The 16,535-nt window shown below is 36.8% G+C and overlaps 1 protein-coding gene across 1 annotated transcript in view; it reads left to right on the top strand.

Annotated features, from left to right (window-relative positions):
- The first annotated feature begins 605 nt into the window (after window positions 1-605).
- Window positions 606-16,535, top strand: part of CNGB3 (cyclic nucleotide gated channel subunit beta 3) — a 194,714-nt gene continuing 178,784 nt past the window's right edge. Inside the window, exons 1-4 of the mRNA XM_007517351.1 lie at window positions 606-716; window positions 5,089-5,170; window positions 9,122-9,140; window positions 14,022-14,043. Coding sequence (XP_007517413.1) covers window positions 606-716; window positions 5,089-5,170; window positions 9,122-9,140; window positions 14,022-14,043 — 234 coding nt within the window. The remainder of the gene's footprint in view (window positions 717-5,088; window positions 5,171-9,121; window positions 9,141-14,021; window positions 14,044-16,535) is intronic.

Consider the following 16,535-nt stretch of genomic DNA (forward strand, 5'->3'; position numbering starts at 1 on the left):
CTCCTTGCACATTGTAATGTGTGTGCTTAACCAGGCATACCACCGCCTGGCCCCAACCAGGACTTATTTTGTTGTGCAACAATTTTATATGCCACAGACTTCTATGCCAAAATAAATGAAATTTAAATAGCAATAATAAAAAAAGTAGTTGTCTTATGTTTCAGAACTGGAGATAGGAGTTTCAGGAGAGTAAACTGTTGGTTTAATAAATGCTTATAAATATTCTTTAATCCTTTGCATACATTACTTCAATTTTAAAAAGGTAGATGAAGATAGATAAGAAAATAAATCAATGGTTATGTGATCAAATTTAAACAATTAAAATCAATAATGAAGTTTGCTTAGTCTCCTACTTGTAAGTTATTCACAAGGGCATTTTGATTCTCTAAGGCTAATAAACAGAATTCAAATCTCCCAAGCAGAAGTAATTTGCTGCTTTTAAGCTAAAGCCCTTGCTAGCTTGAGAGTTACATCTAGGAATTAACCAGAACAAAATCCTTATTAAACAACTAATTGGCTTGTCTACTAAGGAAAAAGAAAACAAAGTACAGCCACTTCAAGGCAGAGTTTTAAAAACAGAAGTTTTCAGAATCACATCAAAGAAGATGCTTAAATCATTGACTAAAAAATTCAACAAAGTGAAACCTGAAGAAGAGACTGAAGAGAATAAACAAGGTCTTGATCCAAGCAATCAGTCTCAGCAATCCAGGAGACAGGTATGATCCTTACATACCTAACGCAGTGTTGATTCTCATCATTTCTTGTCAGATGATGTATTATAATTAACTCTGTGGTATCTAAGATTGTTCCACAGTTTTACCTGCTACCATCTGGATCACAGGTGATTTGTCTTTGAGATCAATTCACATACTTTTTATATATGCTATATATATTTATTTTCAATCAAAATAATAGATGTCTTAGAAGATTATCTTAGAATTTGCAAAAGTCAAATAAAAGTCCTCACAGCGATTTTCAGTTTTCCCATCATCCAATGGGATGAAGTGATTTCTTGAATAAAAAAAAATGTCAAACATCTAGGTTTTAGTAAACTATAATATGACAACAATTTCTCTAGACTTGGAGTTCTCAGCAACAAACATTTTGTTATTCAACACAAGTGGCAGAACTGTATGAACAACATTTTGGGTGTCACAGCTCTGGAATAAGGACATTACTGGCATATATTAGGTAAAAGCCAGAGATGCTCCCAGACACTCTAGAACATACAGGACAGCCCTTCACAGCATGAAAGTATTTAGTTCATAGTTATAATCCTACCAAAGCAGAGGGGCTCTGAGGCAGACAAGTCTTTTCCTAAATTCTAAGTCTATACCTCTGTAAAGTGAAGACATTCTCATAACATTATTATACAAACCAGAGACAATATAAGGAAGAGGGTAGTAGGGACTTCCCAAATGGCAATTATTAATATCATCATCATTATAACATTCTTAATTTGAGTTTGTGGGACAGATTTAAGTTCAAAGTTATAATAATAAGATCACTTTTCACTTACAACTACCTATAGGATGATCCTCACTCATTAGATTTACCTAAAAGAACTTTAAGTTTTTTAAACCTTGGCATAAAGTTTTTTAAACAACAATTATTTTCCCATTTTTAAAAACTGGATGAAAAACGTCAAGTACAAGCAGATGTGTGCCTCAGGGACTAGAATAATGCAGTTTAATTATTTGTATTTAAATGAACCTAGAATATAGAAAAAAATGAGATTATGGAGCACTAGCCCAGGAAAAAATTACTTTCCTTTTCTGATTAACAACTGTTTTTGCAATAGAGAGGATATGTGAAAATATGCTTAGTATTGCTTCATAAGGGTGCCTTTGACTTCTTTCTAATTCCTTGTCAAGATAACTAAATCCAAATATTAAATGTAATTTAAAATTTTTAAAAATCATGAAATATTGCCAATATTTGACCTAGTTCAGCTCCTCTTTCTGTGTTTCTCTATAGCCATTAATATCTAACCCTTATGTGTCATAATAACTTTCCGACAAATCAAACAGAGATAGTTAACATAGTATTTACTTGGAGAACAACAATCAACAACAATTACTATGTGCCAAGCAAGGTGCCAATCCCTTCCAAGCACAATTGTGTTAAAACTTCAAAAATAATAATCAATTCTTTCATTATTTGCTACATAAACATGGCTACCAAATAGCAAAGCCTAAGTTAGAATTCTCTTCTGACTTCAATGCCTGGGCTATTGGGGACCAGGCAGTGGCACATCAAGTTGAGTGCACTGCTTACCATATGCAAGGACCAGAGTTCAAGACCCTGATCACCACTTGCAAGGAGGAAGCTTCACAAGGGGTGAAGGAGTGCTACAAATATCTCTCATTCTCTCTCCCTCTCTATCTTCCTTCCCCCCCCCTCTCTGTTTCTTTCTGTCCTAATAAAATAAAGAATTTTTATTTAAAAAAGAACAACAACAACATGGGAAAAGTAGCCACCAGGAGCAGTGGATTCACAGTGCCAGCACCAATCCCCAGTGATAACCCTTGTGGCAATAAAAAATAATATTTAAAAAAGGAAAGTTGATACCAAAGCTTTCTATAATATAGTAAGAGCACAAATCACAAACTGTAGCAGAGGCTGAGAGACAGCACACCTAGTGGAGTGAATAGCACACATGAGGACTCAGATTCAAGCCTATGGCACCACAAGGGAGCACCACGCACAGGCATGGTGCTATCTCTTCTCCTCTCTCTGTCTCTATCTTCTGTCCTTCTCTGCTTCTGTCTGTGATTGAAAGGAGACAAAAAAGAGGTTGATGGTAATGGTAGAATAGTGCAATCATGAAAGCCTGCAACATTTATAAGTGATGAAAATAAAAAAGCACACACAAAAAAATATGTACAACAATGTTCATGTAGGATGGAGATGAACCATAAAGGTAGAATGATCAATTTTAGTATAATTGAAGGGGAGGGATAGAATCTGTTTTAAAGGAAATGACTCTTGATTTTACAAAGATAAAATTTGTGTTTTGCAGCTGAAAAAGAAGTTTAAAATGCTCTAGGTAAAGGATGTACATATAGCAAAAGCTTAAGGTATTTAAGTAGAGAGAGACTACAGTAGAAGTAGTTGGATGGGGAAAAAAATGTGAGATGAGACTAGTAAATAAGGTGGGGACAAAAATCTTGAAAGCCTTGTAAGCCATAATAAAAATTCCACCATTACTTATAGATACTGTACGTCTGAAACATTAAATAGGAAAGCAAAGTAAGATGGTTTAATTTAATCTTCTCAGTATCTGTATCTATATAGGTCAAGGCAGTTATGACCATTCCTGTTACTGAATAGAATATGGTGAAGTGGTCAGAGAGCTATGAAATTCTGGATACATTATAAAGTAGCAATGAAAATTTCTGATTTCAATAAAATATGCCTATATTATACCATGAGGTTGTTCATAAATATATTCATCATGTTAGGTGCATTCATTTAAATGTAGATATGTGCAGTTAATATCCTATTCTGGAGTACAGAATTAGAGTTTTAATGAACTTGAGTTTGTAGTACTAGATTTATTAGTTATAGAGGAAGACTTTCTGGTGTGTGTCCACAGAGTAGCAGTGACTGAAAGATCATTCTGGGAAACAACTAGATAAAGAAACAACAAAAACACTAGGAATGTAACATTTCCACTAGAATGTTTGAAAAAATTCACTGAGGTGTCAACAAAGTTGTGTTTTATCTTTGCAAAAAAAAAATCTCTTTTTTTTCTCCTTTCAATCACAGAAAAAAAGCTGACAAAGAGGGAGATAGAGACAGAGGAGGAGAGAGTGCACCATGCTTGTGCATGGTGTTACCATGTGTTGCCATAGGTATGAACCTGAGTTTTCAGGTGCGGTATTCATCATACTAAGTGAGCTATCAGCCCAGTGACAGTTGGTGATTTTGTGTTCCTACTATACTGTAGGAAGCTTTGGAATCAATTTTCTTTTTTTGATTCATTTTTTATTATTTTTATTGTCATCAGGGTTATCACTGGAGCTTGGTGACAGTGCTATGAAGCCACCACTTCCAAAGAACACTTTTTCCATCTCTTTTTTTTTCTTTCTAATTTTTATTAGATAGGACAGAGAGAAATAGAGGGAGGAGAGGGAGATAGAGAGAGGGAAAGATAAATAACTACAGATCTGCTTCACCACCTGTGTAGCATTCCCCCCTACAGACTGAGTGTAGAGGCTTGAACAGTATTCTTGCATTTGGCAATATGTGTGCTTAACTGGGTGGGGCATCGCCCACCCCCTGGAGTCAACTTTCTGTGTTCTAAACTTATATCTTTTTTTTAAATATATTTTTATTTATTTCCTTTTGTTGCCCTTGTTTTATTGTTGTAGTTATTATTGTTGTTATTATTGATGTCGTTGTTGTTGGATAGGACAGAGAGAAATGGAGAGATGAGGGGAAGACAGAGAGGAGAAGAGAAAAACACCTGCAGACCTGCTTCACCGCCTGTGAAGCTACTTCCCTGCAGGTGGGGAGTCAAACGGAATCCTTAAGTTGGTCCTTGCGCTTTACGCCACGTGCGCTTCACCCACTGCGCTACCGCCCTACTCCCTAAACTTTTATCTTACTCTTTCCCCAAAGAATATCCTCTGGAACATTCTGGTCATGAGTCAGAAAGATATACTTAAATTTCAAAATAAAGTTTAGGTTCTCAGACCAGTAATGAAATAGACAAAAATTAAATAATTGAAATAATAAAGTTACTTGTTAATGGACTAACCTGTTCTATCACTTTTAACTTCTATCACTAGTGACCTAAACTGGGCCAATGTAAGGACTGTGAGAAGACATAACAAGTATTGGGAGAAGCAGGTTCCAGAGGACACATTGTATATACACTGCAAAAACAGAGTCCCTGTGACCAACAAATTGTGGAGGTTGAAGTTTATTATCCTTTAGTTGAACTAAGACTATTCATTTAAGCATAAAAATCATTTTTAGTATAGCATGAAATAATTTAATGGCAATTGAATAAAAACCGTTACATACAGCTTCATTTTTTTTCCCGTTCATCATTTGCCATCTCTATTTTTCCCCCCAAAGGAAGAAAAAAAAAGTGAAAAGAAATCTCTCAAAGCCAAGATGAGTCCAATCACATCTGATGAGTCACACACTCAAATAAAAGGTCAGAACCCAAATATGCTGGGGGGAACAAAAGAAAGCCAAAAGATTAAAGTATACTTTCTCTGAAAAGCACTTACCCTTGACAAGGCAAGGTATGTATGGTTACACTTAAATTGTTCTAATATCTGGATATTTAGAAAAGAAACATTTTTATTGCTCATTTATTCAATAAAAGTATCTGTATCTCCAACCAACTGCCAAGCCACTGGTCTATAGACAGGAAATTCAGCGAGGAACAAATCTATGTTATTTTAATCACATAATGGAAAATATAATTTCAAATTGTGGTTATAAAAACAAGAATAAATTTCTACATTAATTTTTCTCTTTATATGTCAATCCAATATCTTTTCAAGATTATCACAATATTTTCCCAGAAACTACTGGACATATATACCAGTGTGCTCTGCTGCCATCCTAAAGCATGTCTAAAATTGGATTCTTTATCTTCCCCTTCAAATAAACTCCATCTCTTGATTAATTTCTATTTCTAATCTTATCACTACTTTAGTCTCCAAGCTCAAAACCCTCTTCTTGTTTGACTCCTCTATATATACTGACCTATGGAGGAAATTGCTCAACACATTTTCTTTCATAATGGCCCTCAAATTCACTCCATTCCGTTTCACTTCCACTGGTACCATTGTGACTCAGACATTTATGTTTATCTCAGGCCAAGCTGTTTAAAGTCTTCTGGTTAGAACTTCGTATCACCGCATCTCTCTTTTTTCTTGTAGCACAGGATTTGTTTTCTCTATCTACTATAAATGAGTAAAATTAACATGGTGCTTTTCATCCCAATTATCATCATCCCAGATCAAAGTCTGCAAGTATTACACTTCATCCACCTCTGTCCAATGATGTATGAATCTCTTCTGTGTCCCCTCTGTTGCAGCCTGAATTGATGTCTGCAGCATAAGAGGTGCTTCAGTCTTAGCCCCAAGCTGTGTGATTTTTCTCAATGACATTTCTTTCTGGTCAACTGTTAGTTGTTTTTTTAGGAACAAAGCAAAGAACCTCCTCTATTACCATTTTGGTCAATTGTCTTTGCCATCATTTTGATATGTCTCTACGCAAAATCTTTATGTATCTTTATATAGTACTTATGACAGAGTCGTACTTCATTTCACTTAGTAAGACCTCATGTCATCTGTTCCCATCTTGCCATTTTTAGGGGTTTTGTCCTACTTTCCACAGAGTGAATACTATCACACAAATAGGATAATCACTCTAATAATATTGTCATAAAACTAGAGCAAATATTTCAGTTTTTCATCTGTTTGATGAGTTTGGTAACTTTCTATTTAAACACAATTGAATTTTTACCAGCCCAGATTTCTCATTTCTATGGATGAAGAAATATATACAGTTTACTAATGTGAAAATTGTAAGATAGACTGCAAACTTTAAAAATTATTATCAAAATAAACATTGTAAGTAAGCAAATTCCTGGCAAAACATATCCCCACAATCAAAACCATTGCTCTGAGCAATAGAGGAATTGACTCAGCAGGAAGAACAAAGGACTTTGCATGCCTGAAGTCTCAGGTTTAATCCCCACAACTGCATTATGCTTACATATATCTCTCTTCCTTTCTCGTGAAATAAATAAAATAAATATATGTTACCATGAAGAAAGGATACATTTTTGTATACTTGACTGCCCATACTTCACTAAAATGCACCAGTGTGGAAAAAAAAAATTAAACAGAAAAATGTAGAACAAACTGAGCTAAAGGGAGGAAAACAATGTTTTCAATTGGGTGGACAGCTTTATAAAGATGTTGACTTTTTTTCTAACTAATTTCTATGTCTAATTTTTATTGTCTTCTCTCTACCCATTTTCTCTCTACCCATCTTCTCTCTACCCATTTTAAAAAAAATAAGGAGGAGATAAGGTACATGGACTTTCTTGACTTTGTTTATTTCTCTGAAAAACAATTATATGTTTTTACTATTCAAATTGGAATCTAACCTAATCCTTATCTAAGAGAATATTTGCCTGGTATGATTCACATTCATTATTTCACCACAGTATTTCTGATGCTGTATCATCGAATTTAGAAAGAGCAAATAGTTGTCACCCAAGTAATATTTACTTACTGGGGGAGGGGATGAATGTTTTGGAAAGCTTTTGAATGTGAATGCAACTTAATACCTTCTAACTGATCAATAATACTTGATTATGATGATTTGATTCTGTATGATTTATCAATGAAACAAGAAAACGTAATAAATATGAAACTTCTTTTCTGACAGAAGTTCATATATATTTTTTTTTAAATCAACAAATAATAAGAGTCATACACCAAGAAGATATGATAAAAATATTTAGAACGGGGGGTGGGGCAGGCGGTAGCACAGCAGGTTAAGCCCACATGGCTTAAAGGGTGCAAGGAAAGGATCCCAATTCGAGCCCCGAGCTCCCCACCTGAGGGGAGTCACCTCATGGGCAGTGAAGCAGGTCTGTGGGTGTCTTTCCCCCCCTCTGTCTTCCTGTCCTCTCTTGATTTGTCTCCAACAACAAAAACAGCATAAAAACAAAAATGATAAACAAGAGCAACAAAAGGGAAAAAATAACCTCCAGGAGCAGTGGATTCATAGTGCAGACACCAAGCCCCAGCAATAACCCTGGAGGCAAAAAAGAAAAAAAAATATTTAGAAGGGGTGTGAGGGATTACTCACCTGGTAAGACACACACTACCATGTGCAAGGCGCCACTCCACCACCACATATAGAAGTTTCACAGACAGTGAAGTGAAGCTATGGAATCACTCCTTCTCCTTCCCTCTCTTTCCCTCTCTAGCTCTCTATTTCTCACCTTGTATCTAGAAGAAAAGAAAAGAAAGGGTTTTCTGGGAGGTTGTGTCATACAGGTTGAAAATAATTTTTTTTGAAATTTTATCAATAAATAGTGTCCATCCACTTTCAGTTGTTTTCAGAAGGAGTAAAAGAAGTTGCCCCTTAGATGATATAAGAATTTACACTGTATGAATTGAAATGTGATGAACAAACAGAGACATTGAGGAAAAGAAATCAGTCTTCACAAACTACAGGAAAGGGGGGAAACACAGAAAAATTATGTTGATAAATACGACATCCAAATCACCATTTACTCTGAGGCATTTTATAATAGTAATAGTTTTAAATTTAAATTTTTCTCACATAAAAATACAACTTTACTGATATGGAACTAAGTGTCACATCGTTTGGATGACAAGTTTATTTTTAACCTTGTTATACCTTTTGTAATCTATATTGTAACTTTTGTGGAAGCTTCATTTAATGGGGGTTGGGTGGAAAGGAAAATAGTTTCATTTAAATCTGAAGACTTATCATGCCTTCAAGACTTGAATAGAAATAGTTATATTTACGATATTTTATCTCAATAAAGCAGAGTTATTAGTGCTTAAAGATAGCCTTACATGTGTTAGGCATTTTTGTGTTCCTCACTTCAAAACATGCAGGTGCAATGTCACAATATCTGCAGATGTTGATTTCTGATTATAGAACCTTTATCAGCTGCAAAGCATGGCTTAATTTATATCTGCTATGGAAATGAAGATTAATTTTGGATTCAAATAAAGAGAACTTGCTAAAGTCCCATTTTGATTCCAACTATCTTTCATAGACTTCCAGTTCACTAAAATTACATTAAAGGCTTCCTTAAACAAATGGTTTGATAATAGTGGAGGATATGTCCATCATTACTAAATAGTTTATGAAGCCATAAGTTGACTTTATTTGTGAATAAATAAACCAAAGATTGGTGTTCATGGCTAGTAGGGTCCAACAGTCTAAATAATGGCCCCTACAACAATTCACACCTCAATCTCTAAAACCCATGATTTTTTTTATGAAGAAGGTGCTAATATTAGTGTGCTAAGGATATAGGTTTTTGAAAAAATGGCATAAAAATAAGCTTGGAGCTCAGATGAACTAACAGCAAAAGAAAAAAGTACAGAACCCAAGTGGTGAGGACAGAGAGATTCACAAAGTAAAGATTAATCCCTTACTTTGTTGCATGTCACTGATCAAACTTTCCCTGCAGCAGCCATCTGCCCTGCTGAACTCTAGTCACTGCTGGTCTGACTGCTTTGGCCCTGCTGCTTTTATTGCTGCCTTTGCATAGGCACAACCTCTGTCATGGCCACTCACTGTGGGCTGGCTGTATTTGTGACAACTGTTGAGTTCAGCACAATCTTGGCTCAACCCTTGCTCAACTCTGATTTCAACTAGCCTTGTGACAGGAATGCCCCACCTGCCCCACCTCAGTCTAACATTACTGCCTGGTTCAGTCTGTGTCCAGTTCAGCTCAAATCCCATTCAGTCTGAACTCTGATTTAGCTTCAGTCTGGTTCAACCCTTGAGGTTCAGCTCTTATGGTTCAGCAGTTGGATTTCAACCTGAGCAATTTGCTGTGTGTAGTTCGGTCTATGCCCTCTTCAGCCCATGCCTCCTATACCTTGCCTTGTTAGGCCCTCTGCTTCTGTGGCTGCCTTCCAGGTCCTGTTAAACTCCTGCCACCCTGCCTTCCTGGAGAATCACATAATGAGAAAACAATGTAATTCACCTGAAATGTTAGAATAAGACAGAAGCTTGAAGAAAACTCTAAAATGAATAGAGCTATTTAAGCCTCCCAGTGAACTCAAAGCTATGGTCCTAGAGATGCTTACTGAATTGAGAAGAATGATACAGAAAACCTACAACAAATTCAGAGAAATAATGACAAAATTTATAGATATACTGATAACAGTAATAAGAGGAATGAAGAGTACAATGACAGAACTAAAAATGCTGCAGAGAAAAGCAACTGCAAAAAAATAGGTACTGGGGATCAAGCAGTAGTGCAGCGGGTTAGGTGCACATGGCACAAAGCACCTAAAGGACTGAGGATACTGGTTTGAGCCCACCTGCAGGGGGAGTCGCTTCACAGGCGGTAAAGCAGGTCTGCAGGTGTCTGTCTTTCTCTCCCCCTCTCTGTCTCCTCTCTCCATTTCTCTCTGTCCTATCCAACAACAATGACATCAATTATAACAATAATAAGAACCACAACAGTAATAAATAATAATAATAAGGGAAACAAAAGGGGAAGCAGTGGATTTGTGGTGCAGGCACCAAGCCCCAGCAGTAACCCTGGAGGCCAAAAAAAAAAAAAAAAAAAAGAACAAAAAAAAGACAGATACCAAAGATCAAAATAGAGAACAGTAAGAAGACACCACCCCACCCCACCACCACCACCCACCCCCAAAAAGAAAAGAAACACTAAAACAACTGAAGATATGAGAAAAGAGTTATGGATGGGACAGCATCAAAATAAATGGCATTTGTGTCATAGAGGTACAAGAAAGAAAAGAGAGGCATGAAGGGACAGACAAGATGTACACCTGAAATTTTAGCTGAGAATACCCTGGTATTCAAGGAGGAGATAGACCACTAATTCAAGAGATCTAGCAGACTCCAAGAAAAATGAATCCAAGGCACATAAAAATTTAAAAGGCAGGAGCCGGGCAGTGGCATACTGGATTAAGCACACACAGTGCAAAGCACAAGGATCCCAGTTCGAGGCCCCAGCGCCCCACTTGCAGGAAGGTCGCTTCACAAGTGGTGAAGCAGATATGCAGGTGTCTATCTGTTTTCCCCTCCTCTCTCATTTTTTTTAATATATTTTTTAATATTTATTTTATTTATTTATTCCCTTTTGTTGCCCTTGTTGTTTTTTATTGTTGTAGTTATTATTGTTGTTGTTGTTGTTGGATAGGACAGAGAGAAATGAAGAGAGGAGGGGAAGATAGAGAGGAGGAGAGAAAGATAGACACCTGCAGACCTGCTTCACTGCCTGTGAAGCGACTCCCCTGCAGGTGGGGAGCCGGGGTTTGAACCGGGATCCTTATGCCGGTCCTTGTGCTTTGCGCCACCTGCGCTTAACCCGCTGCGCTACAGCCCAACTCCCTCCTCTCTCATTTTCTCTCTGTCCTATCTAACAGCAATGGAAAAAAGATTTCCACCAGGAATAGTAGATTCATAGTGCAGGCACCAAGCTCCAGTGATAACCCTGGGAGAAAAATAAATAAATAAAAAGGCAAACATCAAGGACAAAGAGATAATTTGAAGACTATTAGAAAAAAATGCAAAGTCATCAATAAAGGAAATTCCATAGACTGACAGTTGATTCCTCAGTAGAAACTCTAATGACTAGAAAGGACTGTCAGGATATATTCAAAGTCCTAAATGGGAAAGGCTTCCACTTAAGAATATTTTAAGAATACCTGCTAAGTTATCAATCAGTTTTGCAGAGCTTTTCAGGTCAGCAATAACTGAAGGAATCCTCATAAAATTTAGCCCATATGACTGTTTTCTGACCTTTAACCATCATATAGTAGGTACTAGGTTTTGTTGTAACTAAAAACATTAGCAACCCAAAAGAAGATTCTAAAACTGGCATTGTAATTTAGTGGTATTATTCTTTAGTTGACTTCCATCCCATACCTTGCATTGAAAGGAAATTGCAAAGACAGAATCTTTCTAGGGCTCCTAGTATTCAAATTAATTTCCATAGTCAATTTTTTCCCAATCAAACACAATTCCATATCTGTAGAAGTATCCCAGGTCTTTCCAGTCCCCCAGTGCCTATCCAAACTAACTTTGCCTTCCTCTCAGTCATCTCTTAGTTGGACAGAATGCTAAAAGACTACTCCAGATATAAAATACTCTTTTAATAGTCTCTATATTTTTTTAAATACACGGGAAAAAAAGGGAAACCCTAGTTTGCTTAAAACAGGGAAACACTCTTCAGTTCTTGGCAGTAATAGTTACCTTATATAATGCAATTCATCCTAAATGCAGTAGGAAAATAACCATACTCTCTACTAAAATTTAACTTATAAGAAGCAGTCAAGAATTTTCACTACTGTTTATTAAAGGATAAGATAGGAAAAAGGAAAAAAGGAATGTAATTTTTAAAGTAATTTTTTTCAATTCCGTTGTATTTCTAATATTATTTTTGTTAGTACTTTAATAACGACTAGCAAAATTATAAGATTTCATGAGTACAATTCATACCAAATCTACTATAAAAACTTTGTGCCTCTCCACCAACCTCAAGCCCCCGACTCTGATAACCACAATAGTTTACACAAAGTCTGCCCTTTTGGCTACTCTTTTCATCAAATGTATATACTTTAGTTATCTATAGTCCACATAACTTCTTTTCCAGTCTTCTATCAATGAGCATTTGGGTGTCTTCCATAAATTGGCTATTGTAAATAATGCAGTCATCAATATATGGGTGAATATATCCCTTTGAAATATTTTTTCATGTCCTTTGGTATTGCTGTATCACAAGGAATTTCCATTTTATTTGTTAAAGTATTGCCCATATTGTTTTCCAGAGGGACTGTACCAGTTTGCATTTCCAGCCAACTAGTGTAGCTGTTCTCTTTCCATATTTGCAAGTTAAGGTTGGTTTCTTTTGTTGTGCCAGCATGTGGTGCAGTACTAAAGTGTTCCAGTGGAGGTAAGGCATAGGCTTTTTGAAGTAAACACAGTTTGGTGCTAGACAATGCTATAGTTATTAATACCTGTGAGGCACAGTGTCAACATGGAGTGTTCCAGCCTGCACCTAAATTTCTAAGAACCAGCAGTGTTAAGAGTTATTTGAATAGGCAGGGTGCACTTTCCCAGTCTCCATGCCTGTTTCTGTTCCAGCACCTACTGCTCTCACCTGTGGGAAATAGACCCAGTAAACCATCTTTGCGTGCTTCAGCTTCCTGTTATCGGCAAGTTTATTTCTCTTTCATATGCTAAGCCCTTGTAGCCTGATTCCCCTGAGATGCTGTCTGGGTTCAGAAATTAAGAGCCCAGATTCTATTTTCCTAGGTGGTCCTGGTGCCACTGCTATCATGACACTGGTAGCTAGCTGATGAGTACCGTGCCTTCCACCCTGAGATATTCTCCATCTTCCCTTCTCTGCCCACTTACCATACTCACCTGTACCCACCTTTGTTCCAGATGAAGTTTGATTAGGTGTGTTTTGTTGTTGTATTTTCTGGCTATAATAATGAGCGAGCTAGGCCAACTCTCTACCACTTAGGGGATGACTCCTTTTGGCCTCCGGCCACAGGTTTTTCTTCTTCAAGTGCCACTGATGGGTGTCTTAGGCCCAGGCCCTAGTCTAGGTGGCTTGTGGCCACAGGTTTTACTGCTAATTCCAATGAAGGGTGGTAAAGCCAGAGGCTCCCGGGTTCTTCAAAAGGCCCTCCCAGGTCCCGCGAGGGGCCCACATACTTTTTTTTTTATTAGGTAATTTAATGTTTTACATTTGATAGTAAATACAATAGTTTATACATGCATAACACTTCCCAGTTTTCCATATAACAATACAACCCCCGCTAGGTCCTCTGTCATCCTTCTTGGACCTGTATTCTCCTCCCCCACCCACCCCAGAGTCTTTTACTTTGGTGCAATACGCCAATTCCAGTTCAGGTTCTACTTGTGTTTTCTCTTCTGATCTTGTTTTTCAATTTCTGCCTGAGAGTGAGATCATCCTCATCCTTCTGTTTCTGACTTATTTCACTTAACATGAATTTTTCAAGGTCCATCCAACATTGGCTGAAAATGGTGAAGTCACCATTTTTTTTTAGCTGAGTAGTATTCCATTGTGTATATATACTACAACTTGCTCAGCCACTCATCTGTTGTTGGGCACCTCGGTTGCTTCCAGGTTTTGTCTATTACAAATTGCGCTGCTAAGAACATATGTGTACGCAGATGTTTTTGGATGAGTGTGTTGGGTTCCTTAGGACATTACCCAGGAGAGGAATTGCAGGATCATAGGGTAGGTCCATTTCTAGCCTTCTGAGAGATCTCCAGACTGTTCTCCACAGAGGCTGGACCAACTGACATTCCCACCACATCCCTTTTACCCCACAACCTTTTCAACATTTGCTTCTGTTACATTTTCTGATGTGTAACATTCTCACAGGAGTGAAGTAGTATCTCATTTTTGTCTTTATTTGCATTTCTCTGACAATCAAAGACTTGGAGCATCTTTTCATATGTTTCTCAGCCTTTTGGATCTCTTCTGTGGTGAATATTCTGTCCATGTCCTCTCCCCATTTTTGGATGGGATTATTTGTTTTCTTGTTGTTGGTTTTGGCAAGCTCTTTATATATGTTGGTTATTAAACTCTTGCCTGATGTATGGCATGTAAAGATCTTCTGCCATTCTGTGAGGGGTCTCTTGGTTTGGGTTATAATATCTCTTGCTGTGCAGAAGCTTTTTAATTTGATGTAGTCCCATAGGTTTATGCTTACCTTAGTCTTGTTTGTAATTGGATTCATTTCATTGAAGATGTCTTTAAAATTTATGTGGAAAAGAGTTCTGCCAATATTTTCCTCTGAGTATCTGATAGCTTCTGGTCTAACATCCAAGTCCTTGATCCACTTGGAATTTACTTTTGTATTTGGTGAAATATAGTGGTTCAGGTTCATTCTTCTGTATGTTTCAACCCATTTTTTCCAATACCATTTGTTGAAAACACTCTGTTTTCCCCATTTAATAGTCTGGGCACCTTTGTCAAATATTAGATGCCCATAGGTGTGAGAGCTTACATCTGGGCTCTCAATTCTATTCCACAGGTCATTGTGTCTATTCAGGTTCCAGTACCAAGCAGTTTTGATGACAATGGCCCTATATTAAAATGTGACACCGGGGAGTGTGATGTCTCCAGTTCTTTCTTCTCAAGATTGTTTTGGGAATTCTAGGTCTTTTATGGTTCCATATAAACATTTGTGGCATTTGTTCTATTCTCCTTAAAAATGTGGTTGGGGTCTCGATGGGGATAGCATTAAATTTGTAGATGGCTCTGGGTAGTATATTCATTCTGATTATGTTAATTCTTCCAACCCATGAACATGGAATATCTTTCTACTTCTTTGTGTCTGTTTCAATTTCGTTAAGTAGTGACTCATAGTTTTCAGTATACAGGTCTTTCAATTCTTTGGCTAGGTTTATTCCTAGATATTTTATTGTTTTTGTTGCTGTAGTCAAAGGAATTGATTTCTGGATTTCAACATCTTCTAACTTAGTGTTTTCATAGAGAAATGCCACTGACTTTTGAAGGTTAATTTTGTAGCCTGACACCTTACTATATTGTCTGATGATTTCCAAAATCTTTTTAATATACTGCTGTATCTGATTGGCTAGAATTTTGTTCAATATTTTAGCATCTGTGTTCATCAAAGATATTGGACTACAGTTTTCACTTTTGGTGGTGTCCCTGTCTGCTTTTGGTATCAAAGTGATGTTGACTTCATAGAAGCTGTAAGGGTATTCCAGTGTCTTCAATCTTCTGGAAGACTTTTAAAAGTAGAGGTACTAGTTCTTCTTTGAAGGTTTTCTAGAATTCATTTGTAAAACCATCTGTTCCAGGATTGTTATTTTTGGGAAGATTTTGATAACTGTTACAGTTTCATTAGCTGTGATTTGTCTGTTCATGTCATCTAGTTCCTCTTTACTTAATTTTGGAAATTAGTAGGTATCTAGGAAATCATCCATTTCTTCCAGGTTCTCTAGCTTGGTAGCATATAGTTGTTCATAGAAGCCTTGCATGATATCTTCAATTGCTACGGTGTCTATTGTGATATCTCCTCTTTCATTTATGATCCAATTTATTTGGGTCTTCTCCCTTTTTTGTTTTGTGAGTCTGGCTAAAGGTTTGTTGATTTTGTACACTCTTTCGAAGAACCAACATTTACTTTAATTGATCTTTTGTATGGCTTTCTTAGTTTCAATGTTATTGATGTCTGCCCTAAGTTTAGTTATTTCTGTCTTCTGGTTGCTTTAGGGTTCCTTTGTTCTTCTTCTTCTAGGTCTTTAAAATGTGCAACCAGGCTATTTATTTATGCTTTTTTAAATTTCCTAATGTGTGCTTGTATGGCTATGAACTTCCCTCTCAGTACTGCCTTAGCTGTGTCCCAAATATTTTGATAGCTGTGTCTTCATTTTCATTAAACTCTTGAAACATTTTGATTTCATCCTTTATTTCCTCTTTGACCCAGTAGTTGTTAAGGAGTGTACTGTTGAGATTCTACATTTTGGGACTATTACTAATCTTTTGTTGATTGTTAAATGTTACTTTAATTCCACTGTGGTCTGAGAAGATGCTTGGGATGATGTCAATGCACTTGAATTTGCTGATGCTGTATTTGTGGCCTAACATATTGTCTATCCTTGAGTGACTCATGTGGACTTCAGTAAAATGTGTATTCCAGTTTCTTGGGGTGAATGACTCTGAAAATGTCCAATAGTTCTAGTTTATCTATCTCCTCATTTAGCTCCCTCATGTCTTTATTGATTTTCTGCCT

This window comes from Erinaceus europaeus, chromosome 1, assembly GCF_950295315.1.
Source record: "Erinaceus europaeus chromosome 1, mEriEur2.1, whole genome shotgun sequence".
In the NCBI taxonomy this organism is placed as follows: domain Eukaryota; kingdom Metazoa; phylum Chordata; class Mammalia; order Eulipotyphla; family Erinaceidae; genus Erinaceus; species Erinaceus europaeus.